The sequence below is a fragment of the Carcharodon carcharias genome, chromosome 3 (genome assembly GCF_017639515.1).
Source record: "Carcharodon carcharias isolate sCarCar2 chromosome 3, sCarCar2.pri, whole genome shotgun sequence".
In the NCBI taxonomy this organism is placed as follows: Eukaryota; Metazoa; Chordata; class Chondrichthyes; order Lamniformes; family Lamnidae; genus Carcharodon; species Carcharodon carcharias.
The window spans coordinates 3,996,966-4,011,451 of record NC_054469.1 but is presented as its reverse complement, the minus strand read 5'-3'; the positions used below and the strand labels follow the sequence as shown (position 1 = coordinate 4,011,451).

The following is a 14,486-nucleotide window of genomic DNA, read 5'->3' as shown; positions in this document are numbered from 1 at the left end:
TGTACCTGATCTGTATCCCAGTCTGTTCTCCCCTTCCCTGAGGGAAGCTTTCACTGTGAGCCCCTCCCCTCTGGTTGAGTGGCCGCTCAGTCTCGTTGCCTCTCTTGTGTATTTTTTCAGACATCGATGAGTGCCAGCTGTCTGAGGTGTCGGGACTCTGGGCCTGTTATCCGTACGCCTCCTGCACCAACACGCCCGGATCCTTCTCCTGCTTCTGCAAAGCAGGATTCGTGCACTCGCTGGATGGAAAGAGCTGTGTCGGTGAGAATGGGGGAGGAGGGGGGGGGGGTGGTGGCGATAACACTCAGCTGGAGACGCTGAGGTTCTCCAGACTTTCCTCCTGTGTGAACACGATCGAGAGCAGAATCAGCTCAACATGATTCACTGATCTGACCAACGGGACAATCCAGTCAAACTTGGAGATGAAGAGTTCCAGTGACACTTGTCTGAACCGGTCTTGTGAACCTTAAAAATGGATCCAATCCCCTTGATCTTCCTCTCGTCATCTTCTCCTTGTCTATCTTTCTGTCCCTTTATCTGTTCTGGGTTATTTTCTCTTGTTCTCTCTCTCTCTCTCTCTCTCACTCCTTTAGCCATGCCAGCCTCACTCAGCCTCACGCAGCCTCCCACTGCCTCCCCACTCTCAACCCGCCTCTGCCCTTCTCTGTCCCACTCACTCTCTCCTTCCTCTCTCACCCTCCTCCCTCAAATCCCCTTCTCTCGCCTCCTCTCCCGCCTTTCTCTCTCCCCCACCCCCCTCGACTCTCTACCTCTCTCCTGATACTCTCTCTTGCCCTCTTCTCTCTCCTTCCACGCCCCCCCCCCCACCCTCACCTCCTCCCCCCTTTGCTGAGTCCTGTCACTATACAGGCAGCTGCTGCCTTGCCTCTCTGGCTCTCTGTCTGCCTGTAGCTGGAATGCGATAATGAATCTCTGTCTCGGCAGGACCACTAACAGATTTGACCCCGAGTCACGCATGACTTCAATTAGCCGCGGTTTTGCAGCCCCTCGGTTCACACAGCCCGATAACAGCTGGAATGCCGGAATGCTGGGATAAGGAATGTTATGAATCCCAGCTCACGATCGCAGGGAGACAGCCTCGGTCATGGAGGCCCCTACCCCAAAGCAAGGACCTCCCCAGAAGTGAAAAAAAAAACACAGTTCAGACCAGTCCCCTCGCTTCCCAGTTTGTACTCGTGTTCCATTTTAAGGGATTTAAGACCAGTTTGGACCCCGAACTCCCATTTCCCAGTTTTTGTTTCTCTCTTGGGTCACATGAAAACCTGTCGGACTATTAAAGCTTTGACCCCCTCACCTCACGCTCGCGACATGGCACCACACTGCACGACGTGGGGAAGCTGTCTACAGGAGGAATCAGCTCTGTGAGAGGGAGGGGAGTCCGGAGAGGTGACCGAAGGGCCCTCACAGAGCAGCAGGATCTGAATTCCAAGAGGAGGGCAGTATGAACTGTGACCTGATCTTGCACGGAGTCAGTGGCAGCGCTCTGAAGGCTCTGGGTTCCAGCCCCGCTCCGGGACTTGGCACAAAAACCCGACACTCCAGTGCAGCGCTGAGGGAGTGCCGCACTGTTGGAGGTGCTGCCTTTCAGATGAGACTAAGCTTGGCATCATAGGTGCATGTAAAAGACCCTATGCTGCTAAACTGGAGAAGACCATGGAGTTATCACCTATCCCCAGTGTCCTGGGCAATATTTAACCCTCTAGCGGGTTGTTGCCATGCTGCTGTCTGTGGGATCTTGCTGTGTGTAACTCATTTGCCACATTTCCCACTTTACAACAGTGAATACACTTCAGAAGGCACTCCATTAGCTATTAAAATTCCTGGGAATGCCCTGGGGTTATGAAAGGTGCTACAGGAATGCAATTGTTTCCTTCTTCTGCACATCAGGCTATTCATTTAAAGGGGGCATCACAAATCTGCAAATAAATCCCAAAAGCCAAGCGCTGGTGCTGTTGAGGGGGAGGATGTGACTCCCAGTTGGTCAGTCGGTGCTAGGTTTCAGGTAACCCTGGGTACGCAGTGGAAACTGGATTTCTGCTGATCTCCCAAAGTTACAGTGACCAATCAGGAGGAGCCTAGAGGAATATCCTGGTAATGATTCTAAACGCAATCAAACCGCTGATTTGTACAGTTTTGGGAATGTCTCTGCTTTTAGACTCAATGCTCGTGTTTATAAAATTTCAGCTTCAAACAAACTTGCATAAGGTTCAACAATCGGCACTGTTCTCAACGGTTTGTCTTGTTCTGTATGTTTCACTGAACATTTTGTCCTATTCCCCCTCTCTCCCTCTCTCTCTCTCTGTCTCTCCATCTCTCTCTGTCTCTCTTTCTGTCTCTCTTTCTGTCTCTCTCACCCTCCCTCCCTCTCTCTCGCTCTCCCTCTCTCTCTCTCTGTTTCTCTCTCTCTCTCTGTCTCTCTCTCTCTCTCTCTGCCTCTCTCTCTCTCTCTCTGCCTCTCTTCTCTCTCTCTGCCTCTCTCTCTCTCTCTGTCTCTCACTCTCTCCCTCCCTCTCTCTCTGTCTCGCTTTGCCTCTCTCTCTCTGTCTCTGTCTCTCTCTGTCTCTCTCTCACTCTCCTACCCTCTCCCTCCCTCTCCCTCTCTCTCTCTCCCTCTCTCTCTCTCTACCTCCTTCCCCCTGTCCCTCCCTCTCTCACTCTTCTCTCCCTTTCTCTCTCCCTATCTCTCTCATCCTCTTTCTACCTCTCTCTCTTATTCTCTCTTTTTCTCTTTTTCTCCCTCTCCCCCTCCCTCCATCTCTTTCTCTCTCTCTCTCACCCTCTCTCCCTCCCTCTCTTATGCTCTCTCTTTCTTTTTCTCTCTCTCTCTCTCCCCCTCTTTCTTTCCCCCCTCTCTCTTTCTCCCTCTTTCCCTCCCCCTCTCTCTTTCTCCCCCTTTCTCAGATGTGGATGAATGTACATTTGAGGAGAAATGCAGGCGGGAGCTGGGTAATCAGTGCATCAACACAGTGGGAAGCTACAGCTGTATCTGTCAGCCTGGATTCAGGCTGCAGGGACTCGCCTGCCTGGGTAAGTGAGACAAACTGTGTAACGTTTACCCTGGACTCCGCACCATTTCCCACTGCCTCACCTCCGCTCCCCATAAGAATATAGAAATAAGAGCAGGAGTAGGCCACTCAGCCCCTCGAGCCTGCTCCGCCATTCAATAAGATCATGGCCGATCTGACTGTGGCCTCAACCCCAATTTCCTGCCCTTGTCTCCCTCGCCGATCAAAAATCTGTCTAACTCGGCCTTGAACGTAAGCAGTGACCCAGCCTCCACTGCTCTCTGGGGTAAAGAGTTCCAGAGACGAGCGATCCTCTGGGAGAAGAAATCCCCCCTTGTCTTCAACTTTAAATACGGGGACCCCTGATTTTTAAACCACATCTCCTAGGTCTAGACAGGCGCGGGGATCGAAGCTTATCGGGGGGTAGATGGGAATGTGGAACTTGAAGCACAAGCAGATCGGCTGTGATCTTGTTGAATGGTGGAGCAGGCTCGAGGGGCTGAATGGCCTTCTCCTGCTCCTGTTTTGTTTGTTTATAGATTTCCCCGCACCTCCTCTCAGCATCTACCCTGACAAACCATCCCCCCCGCGCCCCCCCACCCCTCAGAACCTTCAATAAGATCACCTCTCAAACCCCAGTGGGTACAGGGCCCGATCTGCTCAACCTTCCCTCGTGAGATAAACCTCCCTTTCATCCCGGGAATCAGCCGCGTGAACCTTCTCTGAACGGCCTCCAGTGCGGGTCTATCCCTCCTGAGGTAACGAGACCAAACCTGCTCACCTTACACTTTGCTGTAACCTGGAATGCGCTACCTGTTGGGAGAGCGGAAGCAGGTTCAATGATAACTTACAAAAGGGAATTAGATAAATATTTGCGAGGGAAACATTTTAAAGGCTATATGGGAAAGAGCTGAGCAGAAGAGCTAGCACAGGCATGACGGGCTGAACAGCCTCCTGTGCTGTTTCGTTCTATGTGCAAAGAGCTCATAGGCTTGGCCATTAGGTTTGGGACCGTCGTTCAGCTGTCTCTGCTACTTGCCCCTGTCCACTGGCTCCCTCCAGGAGACCCCCCTTTAACTCAGACCCGATCCCGAGTCTCTTTATAATTCCAACCTCCATCTCCGAACTCACCTTGTCTACAGCTCCTGCTCTGTCTCCCATTCCCACTAAAGCCACTGACCACCTGACTCTGCTCCCTGGTCCCTGTGTTAGGTGATCTTGTAGCTGTCTGGTCAGTTACTGACTCCTCCCCTGTAAAAACGTATGTAAACGCCACCCACCCACTTCAAAAAATATCCCCCCCCCACCCACCCCCCAGTCACTGACCCAGCATCACAACAAGCTCTCCTATCGTGACCTAGCGGCTCTGCACCCAGGAAGATCGCAGATCCTAATGCAAATGGCCAATGAAGAGATCATCAGGATTGACAACCTCAACCTGCTCCTGCGCAGGGAATCTCGAGCATAAATGGAGGCTTGTGTAGATCACCCCCAGAGTGCAGCTCCTCACACTCCCTCAGGGTATAGCAGACTGCTCATTGTCTCCTGCGTTCTCTATAAACGGAGACTTCCACCAGCAGCTCGGGATGTTTAGCAGTTGTATTTGCTGGCCTGTCTCTGGGCTATTTCTGTAATGAAAGCTTTCATGATGGGGAGATGGTGGCTTGGTGGTAATGTCACTGGCCTAAGTAACCCAGAGGCCCCAGGCTAATGCCCTGGGGCTACATTATTTAATTACTATTTAAAAAAGGTCTGGAATTGAAAGCTGGTCTTGGTTGTGGTGTCCACGATCATCGATTGTTGTAAAAACCCATCTGGTTCACTGATATCCTTGAGGGAAGGAAATCTGCTGTCCTTACCTGGTCTGGCCTACATGTGACTCCAGACCCACAGCAACGTGGCTGATTCTTAACTTCCCTCTGGAATGGTTGAGCAGACCCATTAGGGATGGGCAACAAGTGCTGGCCCAGCCAGTGATGCCCACGTCCCATGAAAGAATACATTTAAAAACCTGACAGGTCATCAGCCTGACTAGGAGGCCACTGCATCCCTGGAGAGCAGCTGGACTGTCTTTATTCCGGTTTCCACTGCCTAGACTTGGGGCCCGTGGCCAGGAGTTATACCCTCAGCATCATAGACCTCGGGTAGTGGTACGTTCTCCGGAGACGGGGCGTGTCTACTATAGGGGTACAAGAGCCCAGCTTCTGGGGAGTTGTTACCAATGGTAATGCTTCGGGCCCACACAGGGTTACATCACTGTGTCCAGGGGTCTCGGTGTACGGACTCCATGTCAACATTGCAAGATCTCAGTCTGTGTAATGATTCACTGCTCCCATAGGGCAGGAGGCTGGTGATTACCGCATTGTAGGTGTGGGATGAGTTTATGCAGTTATCATTGTTAATTGTATAAATTTAGGTATTTACAGGTGGAGGGCACTGACTGAATCATCATTTGAGTGTACATTGACGCTGTGTTTTGAATAGAGTTAGGAGCTATAGGAGAGGGTCCAGAGGAGGTTCACGAGAACGATCCCAGGAATGAAAGGATTAACATATGAGGAACGTTTGAGGACTCTGGGTCTACACTCGGTGGAGTTTAGAAGGATGTGGGGGGGGGATCTGATTGAAACTTACAGAATACTGAAAGGCCTGGATAGAGTGGACGTGGGGAAGATGTTTCCATTAGTAGGAGAGACTAGGACCCGAGGGCACAGCCTCAGAGTAAAGGGAAGACCTTTTAGAACAGAGATGAGGAGAAACTTCTTTAGCCAGAGAATGGTGAATCTATGGAATTCATTGCCACAGAAGGCTGTGGAGGCCAGGTCATTGAGTGTATTTAAGACCAAGATAGATAGGTTCTTGATTGGTAAGGGGATCAAAGGTTACGGGGAGAAGGCGGGAGAATGGGGTTGAGAAGCCTATCAGCCATGATTGAATGGCGGAGCAGACTCGATGAGCCGAATGGCCTAATTTCTGCTCCTTTGTCTTATGGTCTTATGGTATATACAATTGTAAAGTTCCACTTTATGAATAAATCTGAAACTGAGTGGCCCCTGGAGCTGGATTTCCATCTCCCAGTGGAGGTCTGGATCTGCTCACAAAACACGGAATGCAGTTTGGGTTTTTTTTTTGCTGACAAAGCAATTTTCAATTTTCCTCTGCATTCCCCTCCTGAACCCCCCCACCCCCACGCCCGTTTCCCGCGTGGCCTATTGGTGAGTCGGGAGGGTGGGGAGATCCTTGGGCACTGAACGCACCAGCACCTCCCCAGAGGTCAGGGTCCCCGTCCTGAGGACCCCAGGATAACTGTGTGTTAGTTTCATGTGCTGGGGGTGGGTTTTTTTGCAAGAAACACACTTAAGCTGCTAATGGCTTCAGTTCCGCAGATGCTCGATTGGTTCCAGGTAATTGGAACTTTTACGAGGCAGTAAGAACAGAATGTGCCTCTGGTGAGGTTCCTTGTATGTTATGGACAGGTATGGGCCAACATTTGGCAGATGGAGTTTAACGTGGATAAGTGTGAGGTTATTTATTCATTTTGGTCGGAAGAATAAAAAGGCGACTTATTATTGAAATGGAGAGAAACTTCAGAATGCTTCAGTGCAGAGGGATCTGGGTGTCCTTGTGCATGAATCGCTGAAAGCTAGTCTGCAGGTACAGCAGGTCATAAGGAAGGCAAATGGGATTTTGGCATTTATTGCTAAAGGAATAGAGTATAAAAATGGGGAAGTGTTGTTGCAACTGTACAAGGCATTGGTGAGACCGCACCTGGAGTACTGTGCACAGTTTTGGTCCCCTTACTTGAGGAAGGATGTAGTTGTACTGGAGGAGGTTCACTAGATTGATTCCAGAGATGCAGGGCTTGTCTTATGAGGAGAGATTGAGCAGTTTAGGCCTATACTCGCTAGAGTTTAGAAGGATGAGAGGAGATCTAATTGAGGTATATAAGATACTAAAGGGGATAGACAAAGTAGACGTGGAGCGGATGTTTCCCCTTGTGGGACATTCTAGATCGAGAGGCCATAGTTTTAGGCTAAGGGGAGGTAGATTTAAATCAGAGATGAGGAGGAATTACTTTTCTCAAAGGGTCGTGAATCTGTGGAATTCACGACCTCAGAGTGCAGTGGATGCCGGGACGCTGAATAAATTTAAGGAGGAGATAGGCAGATTTTTAATTAGTAACGGGGTGAAAGGTTATGGGGAGAGGGCGAGAAATTGGAGTTGAGGCTGAAATGAGATCAGCCATGATCGTATTGAATGGCGGGGCAGACTTGAGGGGCTGAATTGCCAATTCCTGATCCTAGTTCTAATGTTCTTATGTTTGCAAACCTAAATAAGCACTTAAAGGATTACAATTTTTTGTACAGTGGAGTAGTTTTTTTTCCAGTATCAATGGCAGTTTGTCTGAATTCAGGATTTTATTCGAATGTTAGAGGCTTAATTTTTTTCCAATGACTTTATAATAATTCCTATTATTTTATTGCATGGCTCTCAGGGACTGTACATAGTGAAGACTGGGTGAGTGACTACGCTTCATATACAGGGTAGGGGCAGTTTGCGGGGGGAGTGGGGGGGGAGGTTAGTGAGAGGGAAGATTTAAAGAGCTTTTAAACAGTTGTTGGGAGCAGGGCTGCTTTAGTGAAGATCCCAACCCAACTCCCGGGCAAGGTCCCACGTTTCGGAAGGTGGAAAACGCACAGGTCGTGTTTCCTGAGCCCACGGGAACACCCGGTCTCTGGTCCTCCTATTTCACCCACTGGAGTTTAACCCTGATCTCCAGCTTGGCTCTTGCTGACCTCTTGCTGTGCCAATGTTTCTGGTGACGTTCTCTCTCTCTCTCTCGCTGCCTCTCCTCCAGATGTTGATGAATGCGAGCAGGTTCCTGAAGTTTGTGTCGGGCAGGCTGTGTGTGAAAACACCCTGGGAAGTTACAGCTGTGGCTGCTGGCCTGGACTCCGTGGCAATGGGACACACTGTGAAGGTTTGTGACCCGAGAGAGAGAATGAGCAGCTCTGGACGAAGCGGTGTCCACCTGGGAGATCTAGATCAGGACAGACTCAACCAGGCCCATCTCCTCCGCAGGGTCCCAGCTGGATATACTCGCTCTTTCTCACATCACTCACTATCATCGTGCGTACACCTCGATGTTCCTCTACCCTGCGTCCCCTGTACTTCCCTCGCTTACCCCTCCTCATCCCCATAGAGCGCCGAACGGCACCCACTGCTCCCTCCTGACATCTCTGCTGGGATAGGATGGAATCTCGATTCATTGTGATGTTGAAACTCTCAGGACTCCTTCCTCCTAAACCAGCAGATGTTAAAAACCCCCCGAGTCTGGTGTCACCCATCCCCCACTAAATAAAAGCTAAATACTCTGGAAGCTGGAATAAGAATCAGAAAATCTGGGAAAACTCAGCAGGTCTGGGAAAACTCAGCAGGTCTGGCAGCTTCTGAGGAGATAGGAACAGAGGTAACGTCTTGAATCTGTGTGATTCTTCGTCAGAGCTAAAGAGAGGTGGAAATGTGATGGGTTCTCGACTGTTTAGGAGAGAGGCTGGAACAGGGCGAGCAAAATAGAGGTCAAGGAAAGCCCCACACGCTCACACTTACACACTCACACTTACACACTCACACTTACACACTCACACTTACACACTCACACTTACACCCACACACTCACACTTACACACTCACACTCACACTTACACACTCACACTTACACCCACACACTCACAATTACACACACACACACCCACACACTCACACACACACACACCCACACACTCACACTTACACACTCACACTCACACTTACACACTCACACTTACACCCACACACTCACACTCACACTCACACTTACACACTCACACTTACACACTCACACTTACACCCACACACTCACAATTACACACACACACACCCACACACTCACACACACACACACCCACACACTCACACACTCACACACCCACACACTCACACACTCACACTTCCACACACACATACACTCACATACACACACTCACACACACATTCACACACCCACACACTCACACACACACACACACTCACACACCCACACACACACACACACACACACTCACACACACATTCAAACACCCACACACACACACACACACACACACTCACACACCCACACACTCACACACTCCCACACACTCTCACACACACACACCCACACACTCACACACCCACACATTCACACACTCACACACCCACACACTCACACACTCACACACCCACACACTCACACATTCACACACCCACACACTCACACACTCACACACTCACACACCCACACACTCACACATTCACACACCCACACACTCTCACACACACACACCCACACACTCACACACCCACACATTCACACACTCACACACCCACACACTCACACACTCACACACTCACACACTCACACACCCACACACACACTCACACACCCACACACTCACACACTCACACACCCACACACTCTCACACTCACACACACACACACTCACACACCCACACACTCACACACTCACACACACACACTCACTCACACACCCACACACTCACACACTCCCACACACTCTCTCACACACACACACACACCCACACACCCACACACTCACACACCCACACACTCACACACTCACACACACACTCACACACCCACACACTCACACACACACACTCACTCACACATCCACACACTCACACACTCCCACACACTCTCTCTCACACACACACACACCCACACACCCACACACTCACACACCCACACACTCACACACTCACACACACACTCACACACCCACACACTAACACATTCACATACCAACACACTCACACCCACACACACACTCACACACTCACACACCCACACACACACACACACACACTCACATACCAACACACTCACACTCACACACCCACACACTCACACACCCACACACCCACAGACACTCACCCTCACTTTCTCTACAGCTCTGAAGAAGAGTCATATGGAGTCAACATTAACTCTGTTTCTCTCTCCACAGATGCTGCCAGACTTGCTGAGTTTTTCCATAATTTTTCTGTTTTGATTATTAATTCCTGAGGTTCTTTTTAATTCATTCACAGGATGTGGGCTTCGCTGGCTGGGCCAGCATTTATTGTCCATCCCTAATTGCCCTTGAGAAGGCGGGGGTGAGCTGCCTTCTTGAACCGCTGCAGTCCATGTGGTGTAGGTACACCCACAGTGCTGTTAGGGAGGGAGTTCCAGGATTTTGACCCAGTGACAGTGAAGGAACTGAAATATATTTCCAAGTCAGGATGGGAGTGACTTGGAGGGGAACTTCCAGGTGGTGGTGTTCCCATCTATCTGCTGCCCTTGTCCTTCTAGATGGTAGTGGTCATGTGTGTGGAAGGTGCTGTCGAAGGAGCCTTGGTGAATTCCTGCAGTGCATCTTGTAGATGGTACACAAACTGCTGCTACTGTGCGTCGGTGGTGGAGGGAGTGAATGTTTGTGGATGTGGTGCCAATCAAGCGGCTGCTTTGTCCTGGATGGTGTCAAGCTTCTTTACCTTTTCCAACCTTGCAGTCCTGCATGGTGGGTTTTATATTGATTGCGGTGCTCACTGCTGACCCTGGCATTGTAACCCAACATATCTGAACTAGCACAGGTACAGGAGGCTGGCTGTGCTCACTGTGTGCTGCATGTTTCTACCACACCTTGTTATAACGATGCTCTCTCTGCTTCCTGTAGATGACAATGAATGTGCCTCGGGTAAACATGGCTGTGACACCAACGCCAGATGTGGCAATATCATTGGCTCCTATTTCTGCCAGTGCTACCAGGGATTCAATGGAGATGGTTACTCCTGCTTTGGTGAGTCATGTGGGATCGGCCTGTGCACTGATGTACACCACAATAATGCCGCCAAGATTCCAGCATCCAGCATCACTCCAACTTGCTCACAGTCACCTTTACTGTCTTTCTCAAACACACCCACATGCACACACACACACACACACACGCACACACACACCCCCCCACACGCTCACACACCACACACACACACACACACACACACACACACACACACATGCACACACCCACAGACCCAACACCACACACATTCAGAACCTCACACACCCATATACACTCAGCCTTATACACATAACATACCAACTCTCACATGTGTGCACACGCGTACACGCAATGTGTTTGATAGGGACAGTGTAGAGGGAGATTTACTCTGTATCTAACCTCGTGCTGTACCTGTCCTGGGAGTGTTTGATGGGGACAGTGTAGAGGGAGATTTACTCTGTATCTAACCTCGTGCTGTACCTGTCCTGGGAGTGTTTGATGGGGACAGTGTAGAGAGAGCTTTACTCTGTATCTAACTCCATGCTGTACCTGTCCTGGGAGTGTTTGATGGGGACAGTGTAGAGGGAGCTTTACTCTGTATCTAACCCCATGCTGTACCTGTCCTGGGAGTGTTTGATGGGGACAGTGTAGAGGGAGATTTACTCTGTATCTAACCCCGTGCTGTACCTGTCCTGGGAGTGTTTGATGGGGACAGTGTAGAGGGAGATTTACTCTGTATCTAACCCCGTGCTGTACCTGTCCTGGGAGTGTTTGATGGGGACAGTGTAGAGGGAGATTTACTCTGTATCTAACCCCGTGCTGTACCTGTCCTGGGAGTGTTTGATGGGGACAGTGTAGAGGGAGATTTACTCTGTATCTAACCCCGTGCTGTACCTGTCCTGGGAGTGTTTGATGGGGACAGTGCACAGGGAGCTTTACTCTGTATCTAACCCCGTGCTGTACCTGTCCTGGGAGTGGCAGGGTTGACCTGTTTCTCTGTTCCTTATTGTGGGATCTTCACTCCTGACCTCGAGGTAGAGTTAGGAGGCTATTGTACTCACTGCTGGTCCTTACTCCCAGTCACTCTTCCTGATCTGCTGCTTGTGGTGATTTTCAGATATCGATGAGTGTTCACTGAGCAATGGGCAGTGCCGGCAGGTGTGTGTGAACGAACCGGGCAGCTTCAAATGCCAGTGTCACCATGGATACACACTGACCGAGGACAGCAGGTCTTGCACAGGTAAAACAACCCAGTTAAAGTACAAACAAGTGGTGGCCCACAGCCAGAGGATGAGCGCAGGTGAGGTGATACAGTGTGAAGACACCATTACCACAAGCACAGGCACTAACAGGAAGACAGAGACAGTCACTGTTCACATGTGAGAATGGACATGTGCTCACACGCGTGCCTCCATGTGTGTCTTTTTGAACTTTGTCCAGCTTCTCTCCTTTCTCGGAGTTCACCTTGTCCACAAGACCCACCCTGCTGCTCGCTGAAGCAGGAGAAGCGGAGGGACGTTGTGAGTAGGAAGTTTTCTAAGCAGTGAGCGGTAATGACCTTGAACTCACTATTCACGAGGGTGGTAGATATGGAAACAATCAACGTAGCCCAAAGGAAACTGGGTGGACGTTTGAGGAACTAAACCTGCAGGGTTGCAGGGATCGAGCGAGGGAGTGGGACTGACTGGATTGCTCTGTGGAGAGCTGACATTGACTCACTGGGCTGAATGACCTCCTTCTGTGCCCTAAATGACTCCTGGACTCTAACCAATTCCCACTCAATTCCTCATCACACAACCTTCCCTCCTGGCCCCCATGTTAGACATTATTAGTTTTTCTTCGATCATGGGTCATGGGCTTTGCTGGCTGGGCCCAGCATTTATTGCCCATCCCTAATTTCCCTTGAGAAGGTGGTGGTGAGCTGCCTTCTTGAACCGCTGCAGTCCATGTGGTGTAGGTACACCCACAGTGCTGTTAGGGAGGGAGTTCCAGGATTTTGACCCAGCGACAGTGAAGGAATGGTGATATATTTCCAAGTCAGGATGGTGAGTGACTTGGAGGGGAAATTCCAGGTGGTGGTGTTCCCATCTATCTGCTGCCCTTGTCCTTCTAGATGGTAGTGGTCATGGGTTTGGAAGGTGCTGTCTAATGAGCCTTGGTGAGTTCCTGCAGTGCATCTTGTAGATGGTACACACACTGCTGTTACTGTGTGTCGGTGGTGGAGGGAGTGAATGTTTGTGGATGGGGTGTCAACCAAGCGGGGCTGCTTTGTCCTGGATGGTGTTGAGCTTCTTGAGTGTTGTGGGAGCTGCACTCATCCAGGCAAGTGGGGAGTATTCCATCACAATGCTGGAAAAACTCAGCAGGTCTGGCAGCATCTGTGGACAGAGAAACAGAGTTAACGTTTTGAGTCCAATACGACGCTTCTTCGGAACTGACAAACAGACATCTGAATTAGGAGCAGGAGTAGGCCATTCAGCCCCTCGAGCCTGCTCCACCATTCAATAAGATCACGGCTGATCTGACTTCAACCCCACATTCCCACCTCCCCCAATCACCTTTCACCCCCTTGCTTATCAAGAATCTATCCACCTCAGCCTTAAAAATATTCAAAGACTCTGCTTCCACCGCCTTTTGAGGAAGAGAGTTCCAAAGACTCACTACCCTCTGAGAGAAAAAGATTCTCCTCATCCCTGTCTTAAATGGGTGACCCCTTATTTTAAACAGTGACCCCTTGTCCTAGCTTCTCCCACCATAGGAAACATCCTCCCCACACCCACCCTGTCCACAGTCATCAGGAACTGAGGTCATAGTTAACCTTGTATGTCCAGAAACAGTAGCAATAATATGGGACAGACTGTGTGTGTAGGAGCCGGGGAGAAGCTGAGGTTGAATATTTTTAAGTAGTTTACTTCATCTTTCAGATTTTGATGAATGTCTTGTTGAGAATGGAGATTGTAGCCAGATCTGTACAAATACCAACGGGTCATTTGCCTGCTCGTGTTACCATGGATACCAGCTGCATGTCGACAAGAAGCAGTGCGTCGGTGAGTCGATATTATTTCAGAATAGTTTTATAACAGCCGATGTTCTGCCTGATTTATTGCTGATAGTAGGCTCAGCGATTCCACACTGACCCCGGCAGGACAACAATTCCTTTGTTTGGGTTTGCTGGGATGGGTGGGGAGGTGGGGCGGTGGGAGAAGGAGCGATGATTGATCGTGTGTCTCCACCCACATCATCGCCAACCCTGCTGAGGCTGAGACTCTGTATTCATTCACAAGATGTCAGCATCAGTCAGTAGCAAGGCCAGCGTTTACTGCCCATCCCTCATTGCCCCTTGAGTGGTGAGCTGCCTTCTTGAGCCGCTGCAGTCCATGTGGTGTAGGTACACCCACAGTGCTGTTAGGGAGGGAGTTCCAGGATTTTGACCCAGCGACAGTGAAGGAACGGCGATATATTTCCAAGTCAGGATGGTGAGTGACTTGGAGGGGAACTTCCAGGTGGTGGTGTTCCCATCTATCTGCTGCCCTTGTCCTTCTAGATGGTAGTGGTCATGTGTGTGGAAGGTGCTGTCTAAGGAGCCTTGGTGAGTTCCTGC

At 50.2% G+C, this 14,486-nt stretch overlaps 1 protein-coding gene across 2 annotated transcripts in view; it reads left to right on the top strand.

The window, feature by feature from the left end:
* The window catches only part of si:ch211-221n20.8 (multiple epidermal growth factor-like domains protein 6), a 105,868-nt gene that overhangs the window by 34,771 nt on the left and 56,611 nt on the right, over window positions 1-14,486 (top strand). For both annotated transcript variants that reach the window (XM_041184683.1, XM_041184682.1), the window contains exons 5-10: window positions 121-261; window positions 2,923-3,048; window positions 7,885-8,007; window positions 10,781-10,903; window positions 12,003-12,125; window positions 13,810-13,932. In XM_041184683.1, the coding sequence (XP_041040617.1) occupies window positions 121-261; window positions 2,923-3,048; window positions 7,885-8,007; window positions 10,781-10,903; window positions 12,003-12,125; window positions 13,810-13,932 (759 nt within the window). The remainder of the gene's footprint in view (window positions 1-120; window positions 262-2,922; window positions 3,049-7,884; window positions 8,008-10,780; window positions 10,904-12,002; window positions 12,126-13,809; window positions 13,933-14,486) is intronic.